The sequence below is a fragment of the Passer domesticus genome, chromosome 26 (genome assembly GCF_036417665.1).
Source record: "Passer domesticus isolate bPasDom1 chromosome 26, bPasDom1.hap1, whole genome shotgun sequence".
In the NCBI taxonomy this organism is placed as follows: domain Eukaryota; kingdom Metazoa; phylum Chordata; class Aves; order Passeriformes; family Passeridae; genus Passer; species Passer domesticus.
In genome coordinates this window covers 4,447,704-4,462,086 of record NC_087499.1, presented here as the reverse complement: position 1 = coordinate 4,462,086, position 14,383 = coordinate 4,447,704, and the positions used below count along the sequence as shown (strand labels likewise).

Genomic DNA, 14,383 nt, shown 5'->3' with positions numbered 1-14,383 from the left:
CCGTTCCTTCTCTCATCTCTCCGGCCTCTCCTCAGCCAATCAGAGAATGCAGTGAACAGGAGTCAGCCAATCAGAGCGAGCAGGTCTGATGACTCACCAGTTGCCGGGCAGACCCGCAGCACCCAGTGTTCCCCACCTGGCCCCCCCTCCCTGCCCAGTCACGGCCCCCCCGCGGGGTCCCCCCAAGTCCCTCCCCAGTGCCCCCCATAAACTGGACTGGGTTTAACTGGGAAGCTTTACTGGGAACACTGGGAGCAGCTGGGCAGGGCAGAGTGACAGCGGGGCTGGGGGGACACACGAGCCCCCCAAAATCAGCGCAGGGACAGAGTGGGGGGTCCTGGCCGGGCCCGAGGCCACGGGGAGGGGCTGCGGCCGGCGGCGGCTCAGGAGCTCTGTGGGCAGAGAAAAGGGGGTGACACCGGGCTGGGGGCCGCGGCGGGAGCACACACGCTCCGGGAGAGGGGGCACACGACCCCTGGGACCCCTCCCTCACTTTCTTGCGCAGGTAGAAGCCGAGCCCCAGCGCCAGGAAGACCAAGCCCAACACGGAGCCCTGATCCCAGTCAGCATCTTCCTGTGGGCAGTGTCTGGCGGCATCTCTGGGGGTTCCAGAGGGGTCAGGACCTCCAAAACTTCTCACAGACATCACAAGCCCCTTCAAGCTCCCTACCCGTCGCCCCCAGCTTACTCAGGACCCCCTGAAACGTCCCCCCAATCCCTTCCCAGCCTCCCCAGGACCCACCAAAGCCCCTCCTGTCCCTCTCAGCATGACACAACCACCTCCCTGTTGCCCCCCACCATCCTAGAACCCCCAAACCCTCTCCCAGTTCCTTCCCAGCCCCACATGGATTCACCAAGACCCCTCCCAATCTCTTCCCAGCACAACCAACCTCAACCCAACCTCTGCCATCCCCAATCTCCTTCCAGCCCCTCCAGGCTCACTCATATCCCTCCCAGCCACACTCAGCACCCCAAACTCTCCCAGTGCACACCAGGACCGTCCCAACTCCATCCCACCCCCCCCAGCATCCTCCAAACTCCTCAGCCCTTCTAGACCCACGAGCCCCTCTCCCAGTTTCAACCAGGCTCTCTCCAACTCTCTCCCACTTGCTCCCAGCACATCCCAGTGCTTCTCCCAGCACCCCCAGTGCTTCCCCCGGGCCCCAGTGCTGGCTCAGGGGTGCTCCAGGCTGACGTGCTCCACCTGGCAGCTGCAGGTGACCCCACACTGGGGGCAGTTTCCAGCAGCACCAGCAGCTGGTGGCTCCAGTCCCCACTGGGAACCACATCGGTGGCCAGCACAGAGAGCTCCTGCTGGCCCTGGAACCACCTCAGCTGGATGTGGGCAGGGTAGAAATCCATCACGGAGCAGAGCAGGCGGCCGGGGCTGGGCTGGGAGCTCGAGGGCACCAGCGAGATGGACACGGTGGGATGGGCACTGGGAGAGAGTGGGGACACACTGGGATCAGCTGGGGGGAACTGGGAGTGAGAGGGGAGGGGTGGAATGGCCTTGAGAGGGACAGGGAATGGAGTAGAAGGGACTGGAAATGCACTCGGAATTGCCTGGGAGAGACTGGGATTGGACTGGGGTGGATTGGGATAGACTGGGAGGGGAAGGGGGGAACTGGGAGAGAGGGTGAAGGTCCTAGAGTGAACTGGGAACAGCCTAGGAATGGGCTGGGAGAGACTGGGATGGACTGGGAATGGAGTGGAATGGACTGGGGTCACTGGGTTGGACTCGGAGGGAAGGGAGGGGCCGGGAGGGCTGAGGGCTCTGGGGCGATTCCCAGCCAGGCTTGGAGGGGCTCCAGGGTCACTGCCAGGGCAGGGCCCGAGGGGACACGCTCTGCCCCGCGCTCACCTCGGCGCTCCGTGAGGAACACGGCGGCCGCCTCGGAGTTGCTCCGGCAGTACCAGAGCACCGCGGTCCTTTTGAGCCGCAGGAAATCCGGGAGGTTGTTCCTGTACCCGGCCACCTTCTCCCCAAAGGGGGTGAACCCCACAAAGTGCCCCACAAAGTCGCAGTCGAAGTGCAGGAGCTGCTCCCGGTTGTAGCTGTGCCTCTCCACGTACTTCACCCTCTCGGTGCCGATAATGAAGTGACACTCAGCCTTTGCAATCCACTGCAACAGCCCTGAGTGTGCGGGACACAGGTCAGGGGTGCACCCCTGTCACCCCCAGAGCTCCGGCGCCACCCCGGATCCCCACCCCGCACCCCCTGTGCCCCACAGCCGCCATGGGACCCTCCTGCCCGCGCTGCCTTTTCCTCTTTCCCCTCCTTCCCCCATTTCCCCTTTCACATCCTCTCCCCTCCCATCTCCAGCCGCTTCCCAAATCACTTTTGAGGTCCCATTCCCCCCTTTCGCACCCTTTCCCCCCAATCCCCAGCCCCCTCGGGCTCAGATTTTGGCTCCCACCCTCACTATTCCCCACTTTCCCACCCTCTCCCAGCCCTTCCCCACCTCCCCCCACCCCTCAGCCCCTCCCGCTCTCCCTTCGGGGGGTCCCCTCCTCCTCCCCTCCATTTCGGGCTCCCCCCTTTGCCCCCTTTTCCCCCTTCTCCGCCCCGGCCCAGCGCCTCCCGCCCCCCCGGTCACCCGAGAGCTCGGCGCCCGCAGCCGGGGCGCTGCCAGCAGCAGCAGTGCCACCAGTGCGGCCGCAGCTGCCGCCCCTCGCCCCGCGGCAGCGCCGGGCAGGGGCCGCAGCCCCAAAGCAGCCGCGCTGCGCCGGGAGCGCCCGCCCGGAGCCTCTGCCCGGCGACTGATGACTCCGCAACGCCCCGCGCTCTCATTGGCTGCGGCGCGCTCCTGCTGCGCTCGGATTGGCTGGGGGGTTCCCGCCACGCTGCAGCCCCGGCTGGGGCTTTTCCAGGCAGGCGGAACCTTGGGGCGCTGGGCAGGTGCGAGCTCAGGTGTGCCCAGAAATGCGCGCCCAGGGCCGCGGGGTCTCGGGGCTGCCCGTGCCGAGGGGTGACGCTGGCCCGATGCCAGGCACCCCCAGAGCCGCTCTGTCCCTGCCCCCCGCAGCCGCACAGCGACAGAAAATGGAACCGAGGGCTCCTGCGTGGGGACAAGGACCGGGAGAGATCCCTCAGCAAACCGGGCACGGGCACAACACCCCGGCCTGGGCACAGGGAGGGAATTTATTACCAACCAAATCACAGCAGCACAAGGAGAGGGCAAAGAAATCTCTCCAGCACCTTCCCCCCAGCAATGGGGATCGCCCGGATCGGGGTCACCAGGGCTCTGCCCAACGGGGTCACTGGGGATCACCCAGCGCGGATCCTCCCATGGGGGATGGAGCTGGAGCAGCACATGAAGCTCTTCCTGCACTGGCAGGGTCTCTCCCTGCTGTGGAAGTGCTGGTGAGTGATGATCCCTGAATTCCACCTGAAGCTCTCTAACATTCCAAGCGCTCACAGGGCTGTTGTGGTGTGTTTCATGTGCTTTAGCCCTGTTAAGTTGTATATTGGTTTGTTCCATGTACACCTTTGTCTGTAGTGGTTCTGCCCTGCTTCTCTCTCTCCTCGCTCACCCCCTCAGTCCAGTGGTCCCCTCCCTGTTCCCCCTAGCAACCCATGTATCTGTTTCTTAATCCCTCCCTGGTGCCCTGTCCATCACTCGGCGGCCCATCCTTTTCCTCTAGAATCTTCCACTCAGGGCGTCCAGTGATTGGTTCACGAGCCAGGGCCCCTCCCCAGGCTTTTCCCTATTGATTGTTCCACTGTGTCTATCACCCTCTCCCCACTCCCACTCTCTCGCTGATTAGTTGAAGACCAGACTCCACCTCTGTATCCTCCCCTCTTTAAAAGTTAGTGTCAGAGCTGAGTTCGGGGTCTTCAGCGCTCAGTTCCCCTGGACCCAATAAATCCGGATTACACTGCAGCTGGAGTCCGTCTCCTCCTTTCCTCCTGTTGGGTAGCAGCCCTCTCTTTGCGGATCCTCGTCCCTCAAGGCGAAAGCTTTAGGCGCCCTCCTGACCGGAGCGGGGATCAGGAGAGTGCCCCAGGGCTGCTGGTGGTGCTGGCCACAGCTAGCAGGGACGTTCCCAAGGGGCAATCGCTTTCCCCTTCGAGGCCAGCCGCCACTGCACAGGGCTGTTCCCCAGAGTGGATCTTGGGGTGCTTGGTGAGGTTGGAGGTCCCACTGAAGCTCTTCCCATCTTTCCCACACTGCCAGGGCCTCTCCCCAGTGTGGATGTTCTGGGGTTCCATCAAGGTGGAGCTCAGGCTGAAACCCTTCCCACATTCCAAGCATTCCTGGAGCTTCTCCCTGCCATGAGGCTTCTCCATCAGCTCTGAGTTCTGGCTGGATCTCCGGCTGCCTTCCTGGCTCAGGGGGGCTCTTTCCTCCCTGCAGCTCTCTGGGCTGGGTTTGCAGCCCCTCCTCGTGAGGGATCTCCGGGGCTTTTTCTCCTCCTCCATCCAGCCACACCCAGGGAATGACAAATCCTGGTTCGGGGGAAACCAAGGTGGGAGCGCCTTGGAGTAGAGGCTCCTCCTGCCCAAGTCCTTCTCTAGAACTCAGCAGGAGTCTTGTGTCCATGAAAATACCCATAATATCAAGATTCAGCCCAAAAAAAAAAACTCCACCAGGAGCTCCCTATTGCTGATCTCTTCACTTTTGGGGTTCCAGAGGTTTCCTTTCCTTGGATGATGGGGGTCCAAGGGCTCAAGGTGTTCCCCTTATCCAGCGTCTTGCTTAGGGATGATCCAGGAGCGTTCGGGGGTCCATGGGGTCCCTTCTCCCCTGATGCTCTAATTTGAGATCCCAGGGATCCCTCCTCTCCAGGCTCTTCCCCTTTCCAAGCTGCCAGGTGTCCCCCAGCTCTGGGATCACCCCTCTCTTCTCTCTCCACTCTGGGGGTCCCAGGGGTTCCCCTCCTCTGCTCTCCCAGGGGTCCCAGGACCAATGTCCTCCCCTGCCCATCCTGCACAGAGGCCACGTGGACCCCCAAAGATCCCCCCATGGGGCTCAGCTCTGGGGTCCTGCAAGATCTAAACCTACACACACAGTGAAAAAAACCTCCCAGGGACGCCAGATGATATTTGGGGCTCAATTCCACAATCTGTGAGCTCCAAAGACACCCCAGTTATAAAACCCTCTCAGGGACCCCCTGATAGATTTGGGACGAGCTCCCCCTCCCCGCTCACCTGCAGCATGAGGTGGGGGCAATGGTCCCGTGGCTGCGGCCACAGGAGGCACTGGAACATTCTGCTTCTTCTTTTCCTGGTCTGATCCTCCTCTTTCTGCTCCTGCTTTTCCTCTCTCCCTCCTCCTCCTCTCTCCCAATCCCACCTCCTCCCCAGTTCCTGCCTTCTGTGTATTTAGACTGGAGAACCTTGCTTGTTATTAGAACTAGAACAAAGATCCCCGGTGGAACAAGGCTTGCTGCTTTTAGTCAGATGTATCAGTGACTAAAGGTCACGATTCCTTTGGTTTGGTGCTGTCCTTGTTCCTCCTCAGTGTTCAGGCTGGGCTATGGGGTGTCCTTGTTTGCTGCATTTCCCGAGTTCCTCTTGGCTCCTTTGGGCAAGAGGCTGTGCCCTGGGAGGGTTCTTTGTGCTCCTTTGTGACACAGGAGAAGCTTCCAGGCGGTTTCCGCGTGAGCTGCTGCTGTGCTGTCACAGGAACACTGCCACATCCCCGTGGTGTTCCCGTTGCTGTGGGACACGGAGGCCTCAGTGTCCAGAGTGGCTCTGGGCTCCTTGCCGGAGGATCCTCCTGCCCGAGGCATTCTCAGCAGCCAGCCCAGCCTGACGGGTGTCCTTCTGTGCTTGCAGGGCTACAGGCTGCAGACGTGTGCAGCGCAGCCAAAATGATCCAGCACGTGCTTGCTGCAGTTGGCACCCTGTACACTGTGGCTTATTCGGGGTATTTTTTAACCCACTTGGCACGTAAGTCCAGGTTTTCCCTTGGTGCAGCATCTGTGGCTTTGGCCTTGCTCTGTGCTTTCTGTTCTCCCTCTGGAGCTGAGCAGACTTTGGAACCAAATTGCCATGAAGACACCATTGCTTTGGGAGAGCTCCTGCCAGCAGCTGCAGCTGAAAAAGGGGGTGTCTGCAGCCAGCGGGGCGTGCACAGCATTTGCAAGGAGCCCTGGGGGGTTCTGTTCCCTCAAGCGGGGACTCTGTGCCAGCAGAGCCTGGAACTCCCTCCCTTTGCTGCTCCAGCCAAGAACTGACCCAGCTCAGTATTTTGTGCTGTTCTCTTGCTTGCTGTGGGAAGGGCCTGTGGCTCCTGCAGGGATGCTGTGAAAACAAAATGCTCTCTCGGGGTTGCCTTGCTCCGTGGCATTTCCCACCACAGGCAGTTTATCTCCTAACAGCATCTGGTTCATGTTCCCTCTCCCATTGCAGGGCACCTCATGTCTGGATCCCGAGCAGCTCCTCCTTTGGTGAGTGGGAAAGGAACCTCTGGTGTTTGGAATTGTGCAGCAAGTTGTGAGCTCGGCATGTGGCACCTGGGCGCCAGCCTGGGAGGCTGAAGGAAAGTTCCTGTCAGTGTCTTTGCAGCAGCAGCAGCAGCAGCAAAGGGATCCCCGGCAGTTTTCTCCTTTTCTGCTGAAGAGCTTTTGAAGAGCTGCAGGTCTGCTTTTGCAGGCAGAGGATTGCTTGCTGGCTTTAGCCATGGTGGAATATCTAATACCCAACAATAAATGGCAATGTTGAATTTAGCCCATTGTTACTTTGAACAGCTCCAAACCCAATTTCTGCTTAGTGCAGCTGGATGTGCAGCTGAGGATAAATAAGGTGATAACTGAGATAGAAATTCCCGTCCCTCACGCTGCCCTCTGTCCACAGGGCACAAAAGCAGCACCAGCACCTCCTGTGGCTCCCTCTGCTTCCAAAGAGGAGGCCAAAGAGGAGGGAGACAGCAGTGAGCTTCCTGCTGCTCTGGGGGATGATGGTGACCTTCCCTCAGTGCCGGGAGATGACAGTGAACTTCCTGCTGCTCTGAGAGACGAGGGCGAACATCCCGCGGTGTGGGAATACAACGGCGAGGCTCCCGCGGCGTGGGACAAGGACAGTGGACATCTCCCGGCGTGGGACGAGGACGGTGGATGTCCCCTGGTGTGGGACAAGAATGGCCCAGCTCCCACGGTGTGGGATGAGGATGATGGACATATCCCAGTGTGGGATGAGGACGGAGGACATCCTGTGGCTTGGGAAGAGGAGCATGAACCTCTCCCAGAATGGGAAGTGGACAGTGAACGTCCCCTGACTGGGAAAGAAGATGGCAAACCTGCAGCGTTTTGGGAAGAGGATGGAGAAGTTGCAGAATTTTGGGAAGAAGATGGAGAAGCTGCAGCCTTTTGGGAAGAGGATGGAGAACCTCCCTCTGCTTGGGAAGAGGACACTGAACCTCCCTCCACTACAGGATCCTGGGCTGAACATTCTGACAGCAGCGCAGCCCTGCAGGCAGAGGGGAGAGGGGAGTGGTGCCTGATGCAGCTGAGTACGTCTGCTCTGTTCCTGGGTGCCCGAGCAGGGTGCTGTGTGTGTGTCTCGGCATCAGCTGCACCCAGTGCTGCCCTGCAGCTGAATGTCCCCGAGTCATTTATTGTCCTTCCCCAGCTGAGACCAAGGGGCTCACGGCCCCAGGGAGTGGGGCTGCCTTCTGGCTCTGCTGCAGGGCAGCTCTCACTCTGGGAGGGAGCGTCTTCCATGTGGTTTCTTTCAGGGAACACTGTGAGCGACGCGCAGCCTGCCCAGAAATACCTGGAAGAGGAGCAGATTGGCCAAGGGTAAGTGCACGGCAGCTACTTCTGCACAAGCAGGGCCAGGTGGTGTGCTGGTGCAGGATCAAGTGACAAGTCAGGAGAGCTCCAAACACCTGCAGACACTGGGCTGCCATCCTGCTGTCTCTCAGTCCTCATCAGAATTGATAGCTGTGGGCAGAAGGCCCCTGAGGCTGGCAGTGTCCTGCCTGCAGCACGGAGCAGGATCAGGAAGATCTTCTGTCCCTGGAACTGGACTGCCTAAAAGAGCAACTCACCATCTGGTGACTGTCAGAACACAGTTCTCAAGAAGATTTCTTTCAAATATTTTGCTTCAAAAAATATCCTCCAGTCAGGATTATTTACCTAATGGTTTAGAAACAGAAACCAGAGATGAACTAATAAGTGCTCTATTCTAGCAGAGGTAGCAGACCCCAGACATTCAGTAACAGACACAGAGCTGATGCACTCTGGGGGGAAATGCATCACCTGCCTGATGGCAGGGCCCTTGTGGAACCTGCAGGTCTTAGGCAGAAAATGGAAAAGGATGAAATGCATTCTTTTCCAGTTCTTCAGACACTCATTTCTCACCTCAGGTTTTGAACTAAAGCAGTTCAGGGTGGACATTTGGGATTTGCTGCAGCCCAATTCCTTCCTGTTGGGTCTCAGTTCTCCCTTGCACACCTTGCCTGGCAGAGGGCTGGTGGCTGCTGCGCTGTTGTTGGAAGGGTCGATGGCCCCAGGTGTTTGTGAACGCTGCAGGCAGCAGAGATCTCCTGTCTGGGCTGGCTTTCCCTGCCAGGGCCTAAAGCGCTGCTTCTTTCTTCTCTGCTGTTTTGTCTCCAGGGCTTTTGGAGCCGTTTCTAAAGGACTCGACAGGGCCACTGGAGGAGAGGTCAGTGCCAACACGCCCAGCATGGCTGGCAGCTCTCCAGGGCTTTCCCCTCTGCTGGCAGCTGTGGCTGGAGCTCTGGGGCCAGCAGAGCTCTCCTGCACAGGCTGCTCCTCTGAAGGCAGAGCAGTGTCAGCCTGCAGAGCACAGCTGGGACACACATGGTCCTTCTGAAGTGCCCAAAGGAATGCAAGGAGGGCAGCGGTGTCTGGCAGAGCAGGACACGCTGGCTTAGTCTTGATATCAAAAAGTGTGATTGCATCAGCTGCTGGAGACTGAGGCCAAATTTGTCCTCACCCCAACCTCAGAGGGGAACAGTATTTAGCAATTTTTCCATCCTGCCTTTCATCTTCAAAGGGTACCTCATGGTCTAATTAGGGAGAGATCCTCCTGGGGCCCAGTTTGGGGTTTTGGTCCTACTTCAGCTGTTCTCAGAGGGAGAGGGAGAGGAATGAGAAGATGGATGTTCAGAGCCAAGCTCTCTCCTAAATCCTGCACTTGTGTTTGATTCTGGTGTCAGTGACAGCCTGTGACAGGGGTCACCTGAGCAATGGATGTGCCTGTTTGTTTTGTTGTACAATCCCAAAATGTGTTTGAATAATAATAAGAGTGTTGCGGCCGTTTGAGAAGACTGTAGGTGCAGAGAATGTTGTTAGAGGCTGACAGCTGGGGGACCATTTCTGCAGAGCTTGCAAGGCCCAATGTTTCTGGCCAGGTGTCCTGTAAGCAGCCCCCAGCCATCAGAGCAATGGGCTGTGGGAATGGCACTTGCTGAGCTCTGGTGTCCCATCCCAAGGCAGTTTGGCACAGCCCGGCTCCGTCGCTCCAAAAAGACTCGCTCCGTGTTTGCTGTGGCCTCCTGCCACAGACTCCTCCAGTTCAAGGTCTGCCGTGTCCCTCCAGGTGGCCATCAAGAAAATGAGTCTCACAGGGCAGAACAGGCAACGAGCTGTGAATGAGATCCTGCTCCTGAAGGACAAGAAGCACCCCAACATTGTCAACTTTTTGGACAGGTGAGTGCTTCAGGTCTTATCCCATGCACAGGCCCTGCGTTACCCTTTCCTGGCATCCGTAGTCTGTAGCCTGTTTTGAAAATGCCTGACCCAGCCATATCTCCCCAAAACAACAGCCTGGCAGTTCACTCCCTCCTTGTGCTTTTGTTGCTTTGGTTTGGTTTTTCCTTCATGTTGACCCCATTTGCTGTGTCTCACAAAAATTGCTGATAAACCACAACAGAAATTATTTTCCTTGGCTTCTTCTTCCCTGCCCTTTCCTATTGCTAAAGATGCCAGGAAGACCAGGTTCTTCTTTCCAGAAATGCCTCATTTGCCCATTTTTCCTGGCCTTGCCTGTTTCTGAAGGGACTTTCTGAAAGGTTTTCTGACTGCTTTTGTCCCAAGTGCTGCATGGCCTCCTCCCCTGGATAACCCTGGCAGTTCTGTTGCCTTGTTCTGGAGGGAATGGTGGAACTGATGAGTTCAGAAGCTGAACCAGCTGGGACCAAGTGTTGTGGTTCCGCATTGATCTGGGCAGGTGCTAAACTGCATTTTTCCCCTGCTTGCCATCTAAGGCCTCTCCTTTCTCACAGGTGTCTCCTTCTCCTTCAGACTGTGCAGATTCCAAGGGCTGGGCAGCCTGGCAGGAATGTCTCTCCATCTGATTCTGTCCTCACTGACAAGTGACCTGGAAACAAAACTGCACTCCAGGCTTTTCCATGGGGGAATTGAGCACTGCACATTCATCTCCATGCCATTGTTTTCCTCTCCCAGCTTCCTTGTTGATGGAGATCTCTGGCTGGTCATGGAATACATGGATGGAGGAACTTTGCAGGACGTTGTCAGACAGACACGCATGGCTGAAGGAGAGATGGCAGCTGTCAGTCGGGAGGTGAGGGATCCTGCTTGTCACTCCCATGCCTTGGACACGATGGTCCTTCCAAACAGGGCGTGAGAACAGGAGTGGCTCCATGCTCAGGGCTTTGTTTCTCTGTTCTTTTGATGAGCTGGAGAAGAAAGAGCCTCGGCAGTGAACGTCCTGCCAGCATCACTGCACTTCTACTCTGTTCTTGCTCTCTCTCCAGCTCTTGTGGTACTGTCTGTCTTTTTTGGATTTGATTTGCTGTTCTCAGCTTTGCCTTGAACCGTTTGCCTGGAGCTTGTGTGCACTGCGCTCCTGGCCTGTCACAGCAAAGCTGCTGCTGGCAGAATTCTAAACTGTCCTTTCTTGTGTGATTTATTCCGGCCACTGGTTTTTGCCCTCATGTTTCTTGTTCTCTCTCAGTGTCTGCAGGGCCTGGATTTCCTCCATTCCAAGCGGGTGATCCACAGGGATGTGAAGAGCTCCAACATCCTTCTGGGAATGGACGGCTCTGTCAGGCTGGGTGGGTGTTCCTGGCCAGGCACGGTGCTCCCGGGCTGCGGGTGTGGGGCTGCTTCCCAGTGACGGCCAGAGCCCCACAAGGGCTGCTGGGGGCACTGCCCGGCCCCTGCTGCCAGCTGAGAGCGGCTGCCCGAGCACAGAGCTCAGCAGAGGAGCAGGGCATCAGCAGTGCCTTTGCTCTGGCTGTGGCCCTTCCAGAGGGGCAGCACTGGGAATCCAAAGCTTCAAGGGAATCAGTAACAGCCACTGCATGAAAGCTCAGGCTTTCTTGAAGGGTCCAGTTCCATCTTTCCTTTGTTGGGCTTGTCCAGCTGACTTCACTACTGCATTCTCAGGTTGAAGGTGGGGAATCTTTGTGCTTGGTTTCCCCATTCCAGTGCCTTTGACAGTGTTTGTTTCTGTCCTCAGCTGATTTTGGCCTCTGTGCTCAGCTCAGCCCTGAGCAGGACCAGCGCAGCTCCATGGTGGGCACTGCTCACTGGATGGCCCCAGAGGTTGTGACCAGATCTCCTTATGGCCCCAAGGTGGACATCTGGTCCTTTGGTATCGTGACCATCGAGATGGTGGAAGGAGAACCTCCTTACTTCAGGGAAACGGCGGCCATGGTAAGAGGCAAATTCTCCAGGGGCTGCAGGGGCCTGTGAGCACAGGGTGACCCTGCACTGGGAGCAGCAGCTGGAGGTTCCTGCACATGGGGAAGGGAATTCCCACAGGACTCCAGCCTCAACACAGAGGAATATTCTGCAGTCTGCAGAAACAATTTGCTTTGGGATTTACATTGTTGGAGCTCTTCTGGCTGTGAGGGTGACCTGAAAATGTGAAGCAAGTGCATCAGCTGTAATGTTATCTTGCAAGAAAACCCCAAACCAACCCCAAATCCCACCCCCAAACCCAACAAGTTTTCTGCAGGAGTTTCTAAAAGAGGTTTGGCGTGATGATCTCCACCTGATTCTTTTCACTGGGAAACTTGTTGAAAACATGAAGATGATGGTTTAACATCCCCCAAGTCTAACATATTTCTTTCCTAATCCAAGCTACTTTGTCCATGTCACCAAGCCTAAGCTTTCTTCATCACAAACCTCCTGTTTCTTGACTGGCTGCTTCTGGGATGGGGCATCAGGAATGCATTTACTTGGGTGTCAGTGGCACTGCAGAGATGCACTTGATCTAAGAATCCTCTGAAATAACACAAGCAGACCACTCTGACTCTTGAAAATGGCCTGTTAACCTGGTGTCCACATTTGGAGAATCAAAATGTGCTATTTCTGATGGAGGTTCCTACTAAAAAAGCCAGCCAATGAAACTGGCTCTCAAGGCGAGATCATTTGGATGTTGCGATGGCTGTGGCAGCACCAGGGTTTGGTTTTGGGTTGGCATAGAGAAATGAGCTCTGAGCAGCATCTCTGCCAGGGAGGCAAGTGCCCCTGGAGCTGGGGCTGAGGGCCCGGGGTCGATGTGAGCACGTGTGGCTGTGAAGGAAGCTGGCAGAGCGCTGAGTTTGCTTTCCCTGCAGGCTCGCGCTCTGATCTGGCAGAACGGGACCCCGCAGCTGCAGGAGCCCCGGCGCCTGTCGGCTCTGCTGCGGGACTTCCTCGAGTGCAGCCTGGAGCCGGACGAGGAGCGGCGCTGGGCTGCCCAGGAGCTGCTGCAGGTGGATGCCAAGGGCTGCAGGGGAAGCAGCAGCGCCAGGGAGGGGTTTTCTTGGGGGGCCCCCTCCCATCGTCTCCAGTCTCGCTGCTTTCCACACGCAAAGCAAGCAGAATCCTCGCCTGCTCTGCCTTGGCAGGCTCCTTTCCAGCTCACCTGGACCTGCTGCCCCACAACGAGCAGGGACATCTTCCAGCAGCTCAGGGGGCTCCGAGCCCTGCCTGACCTGAGCTTGGATGTTCCCAGGGAGGAGGCACCTCCCACATCTCTGGGCACCCTCTGTCACTGTTTCCCCACTCTCCTGGTTAAAAAATTCCTCTTTAGATCTACTCTGAGTCTGCTTCCCTCTCCTGAGTTTCAAACCATTTCCCTTTGTCCTGTTGCAACAGAGCCTGTGAGGAACTTGACTCTGGAAAGTAACAGTTCATTTCCTTTTTTTTTATTCTTTTGGCAGCACCCATTTTTAGCATCAGCCAAGCCTCTCTCCAGCCTGACCCCTCTGATCACTGCAGCAAAGCAACTGAGGGAGCAGCGGAGGAGATGAAGCACTTGAGGACAGCTTCTTGTTACAGCAGTTAGGACAACTAGTTAGTTTGGTAGTTAGCACTGCTAGTTGGTTATGGTAGTTAGGAGAGTGTGTTTGTTATGGTTCTTATGTTAGCCTGTTTGGTATGGCAGTTGTTTGAATAAAAACTCTCTTAAACCTCAAGTCCCTTGACGTGTCCCTTCCTTCTCCCCCTGTGGCTCAGCTGCCTGCAGCAATGTGAGGGGAGAGCGGGCCCAGCCTGGCCCAGAGCTGAGCCCAGCAGAGCCCTGGCAGAGCCCAGAGCAGCCTCGGCATCTGCAGAGTCAGCCTGGAAGGAGGCGCTTGGAGCCTCCTGGGCTGCACCCGACTCTTGGTTACAAACTGTGTGTGCTGGAAAATGCCACCGGCTCTGCAGGAGGGCACAAGGGGCCCGGGGAAGGCCCAAGTGCTCCATGCAAGGGGAAAACCTGCCCTGGGCTTGTTATAAATACCTATGGAGTTGTTGGCTTTGCTATTATGTATTGACTTCTGCAAATTATTCTCAATCACAACGATTTTGATATAGTACAATTTGTAATCCCTTTTAACTTTTAACTGCTTTTGCTACAGTATAATTTGTTCAGCTTTTTGTGGCCAGTGCCCTGGCCCCTGTGTAGCTTGTATCCTCAGGACATCATTTATGGATGATATTTTAGTTTGCGGACAGTGTGATAAACATACATTATAGTTTTGGCTTTTGCAAAACATTAAAAATGGATGATCTATGTTGAACATAATAATGTTAATTGCAGAAGTAGCTGAAGTAGAAATAATAACTAATGTTTTTATTTTTGTAACTAACTGGCAATAATAACTCAGAGATATTTGTGAAATAGCTCATGTTGATTGAAAGTACTTGTGGAAATAGCTAAAACCATCTGCGTGGTCAGATAACATTTAAGGAAGGGATGTGATGAGGACCCCTGCCACTGAGCCTTCCACTGTCAATAACTGTCACCTGCTGAAACCACAGAACAGGGGCCCTTGTGAGGAAGTGACACACAACCCTCACAACAACAATCCACGATTCCTGCACGTTCTCTAAAAAGGCAGGACAGGGGTCAAACCAACTTAAAGAATTTCTGGAACATGTAAATGAGTTCAAAGAAATATTTGAATATTTATAATCATGATGGATGTGTATTTGACCAATGCAGTGGAAAAAGTCTATAAGAAGAGTT

General features: G+C 56.2%; 2 protein-coding genes across 2 annotated transcripts in view; one reads left to right on the top strand and one right to left on the bottom strand.

Annotated features, from left to right (window-relative positions):
- Positions 1-6,806, bottom strand: part of LOC135286384 (uncharacterized) — a 33,235-nt gene extending 26,429 nt beyond the window's left edge. The window contains 3 exon segments of the mRNA XM_064399519.1: positions 1,862-2,134; positions 2,598-2,624; positions 2,627-6,806. Of these exon segments, the coding sequence (XP_064255589.1) occupies positions 1,862-2,134; positions 2,598-2,624; positions 2,627-3,482 (1,156 nt within the window). The 5' untranslated portion in view covers positions 3,483-6,806.
- Positions 5,661-13,870, top strand: LOC135286382 (uncharacterized). The gene is made up of 10 exons (XM_064399516.1): positions 5,661-5,896; positions 6,359-6,396; positions 6,803-7,746; positions 8,566-8,614; positions 9,515-9,624; positions 10,381-10,498; positions 10,892-10,991; positions 11,399-11,595; positions 12,504-12,641; positions 13,092-13,870. Exons 1-10 carry the CDS (start codon positions 5,818-5,820, stop codon positions 13,179-13,181), a joined length of 1,863 nt encoding a protein of 620 aa, XP_064255586.1. The 5' UTR covers positions 5,661-5,817; the 3' UTR covers positions 13,182-13,870.
- Positions 13,871-14,383: the final 513 nt, after the last annotated feature.

Bases quoted from the DNA above. Each gene is read 5' to 3' on its own strand.
- LOC135286382 (XM_064399516.1), top strand. From the start codon at position 5,818: ATGATCCAGCACGTGCTTGCTGCAGTTGGCACCCTGTACACTGTGGCT. The intron at 6,397-6,802 runs GTGAGTGGGAAA...CTCTGTCCACAG, and splicing joins CCCGAGCAGCTCCTCCTTTG to GGCACAAAAGCAGCACCAGC. The intron at 12,642-13,091 runs GTGGATGCCAAG...TTCTTTTGGCAG, and splicing joins CTGCCCAGGAGCTGCTGCAG to CACCCATTTTTAGCATCAGC.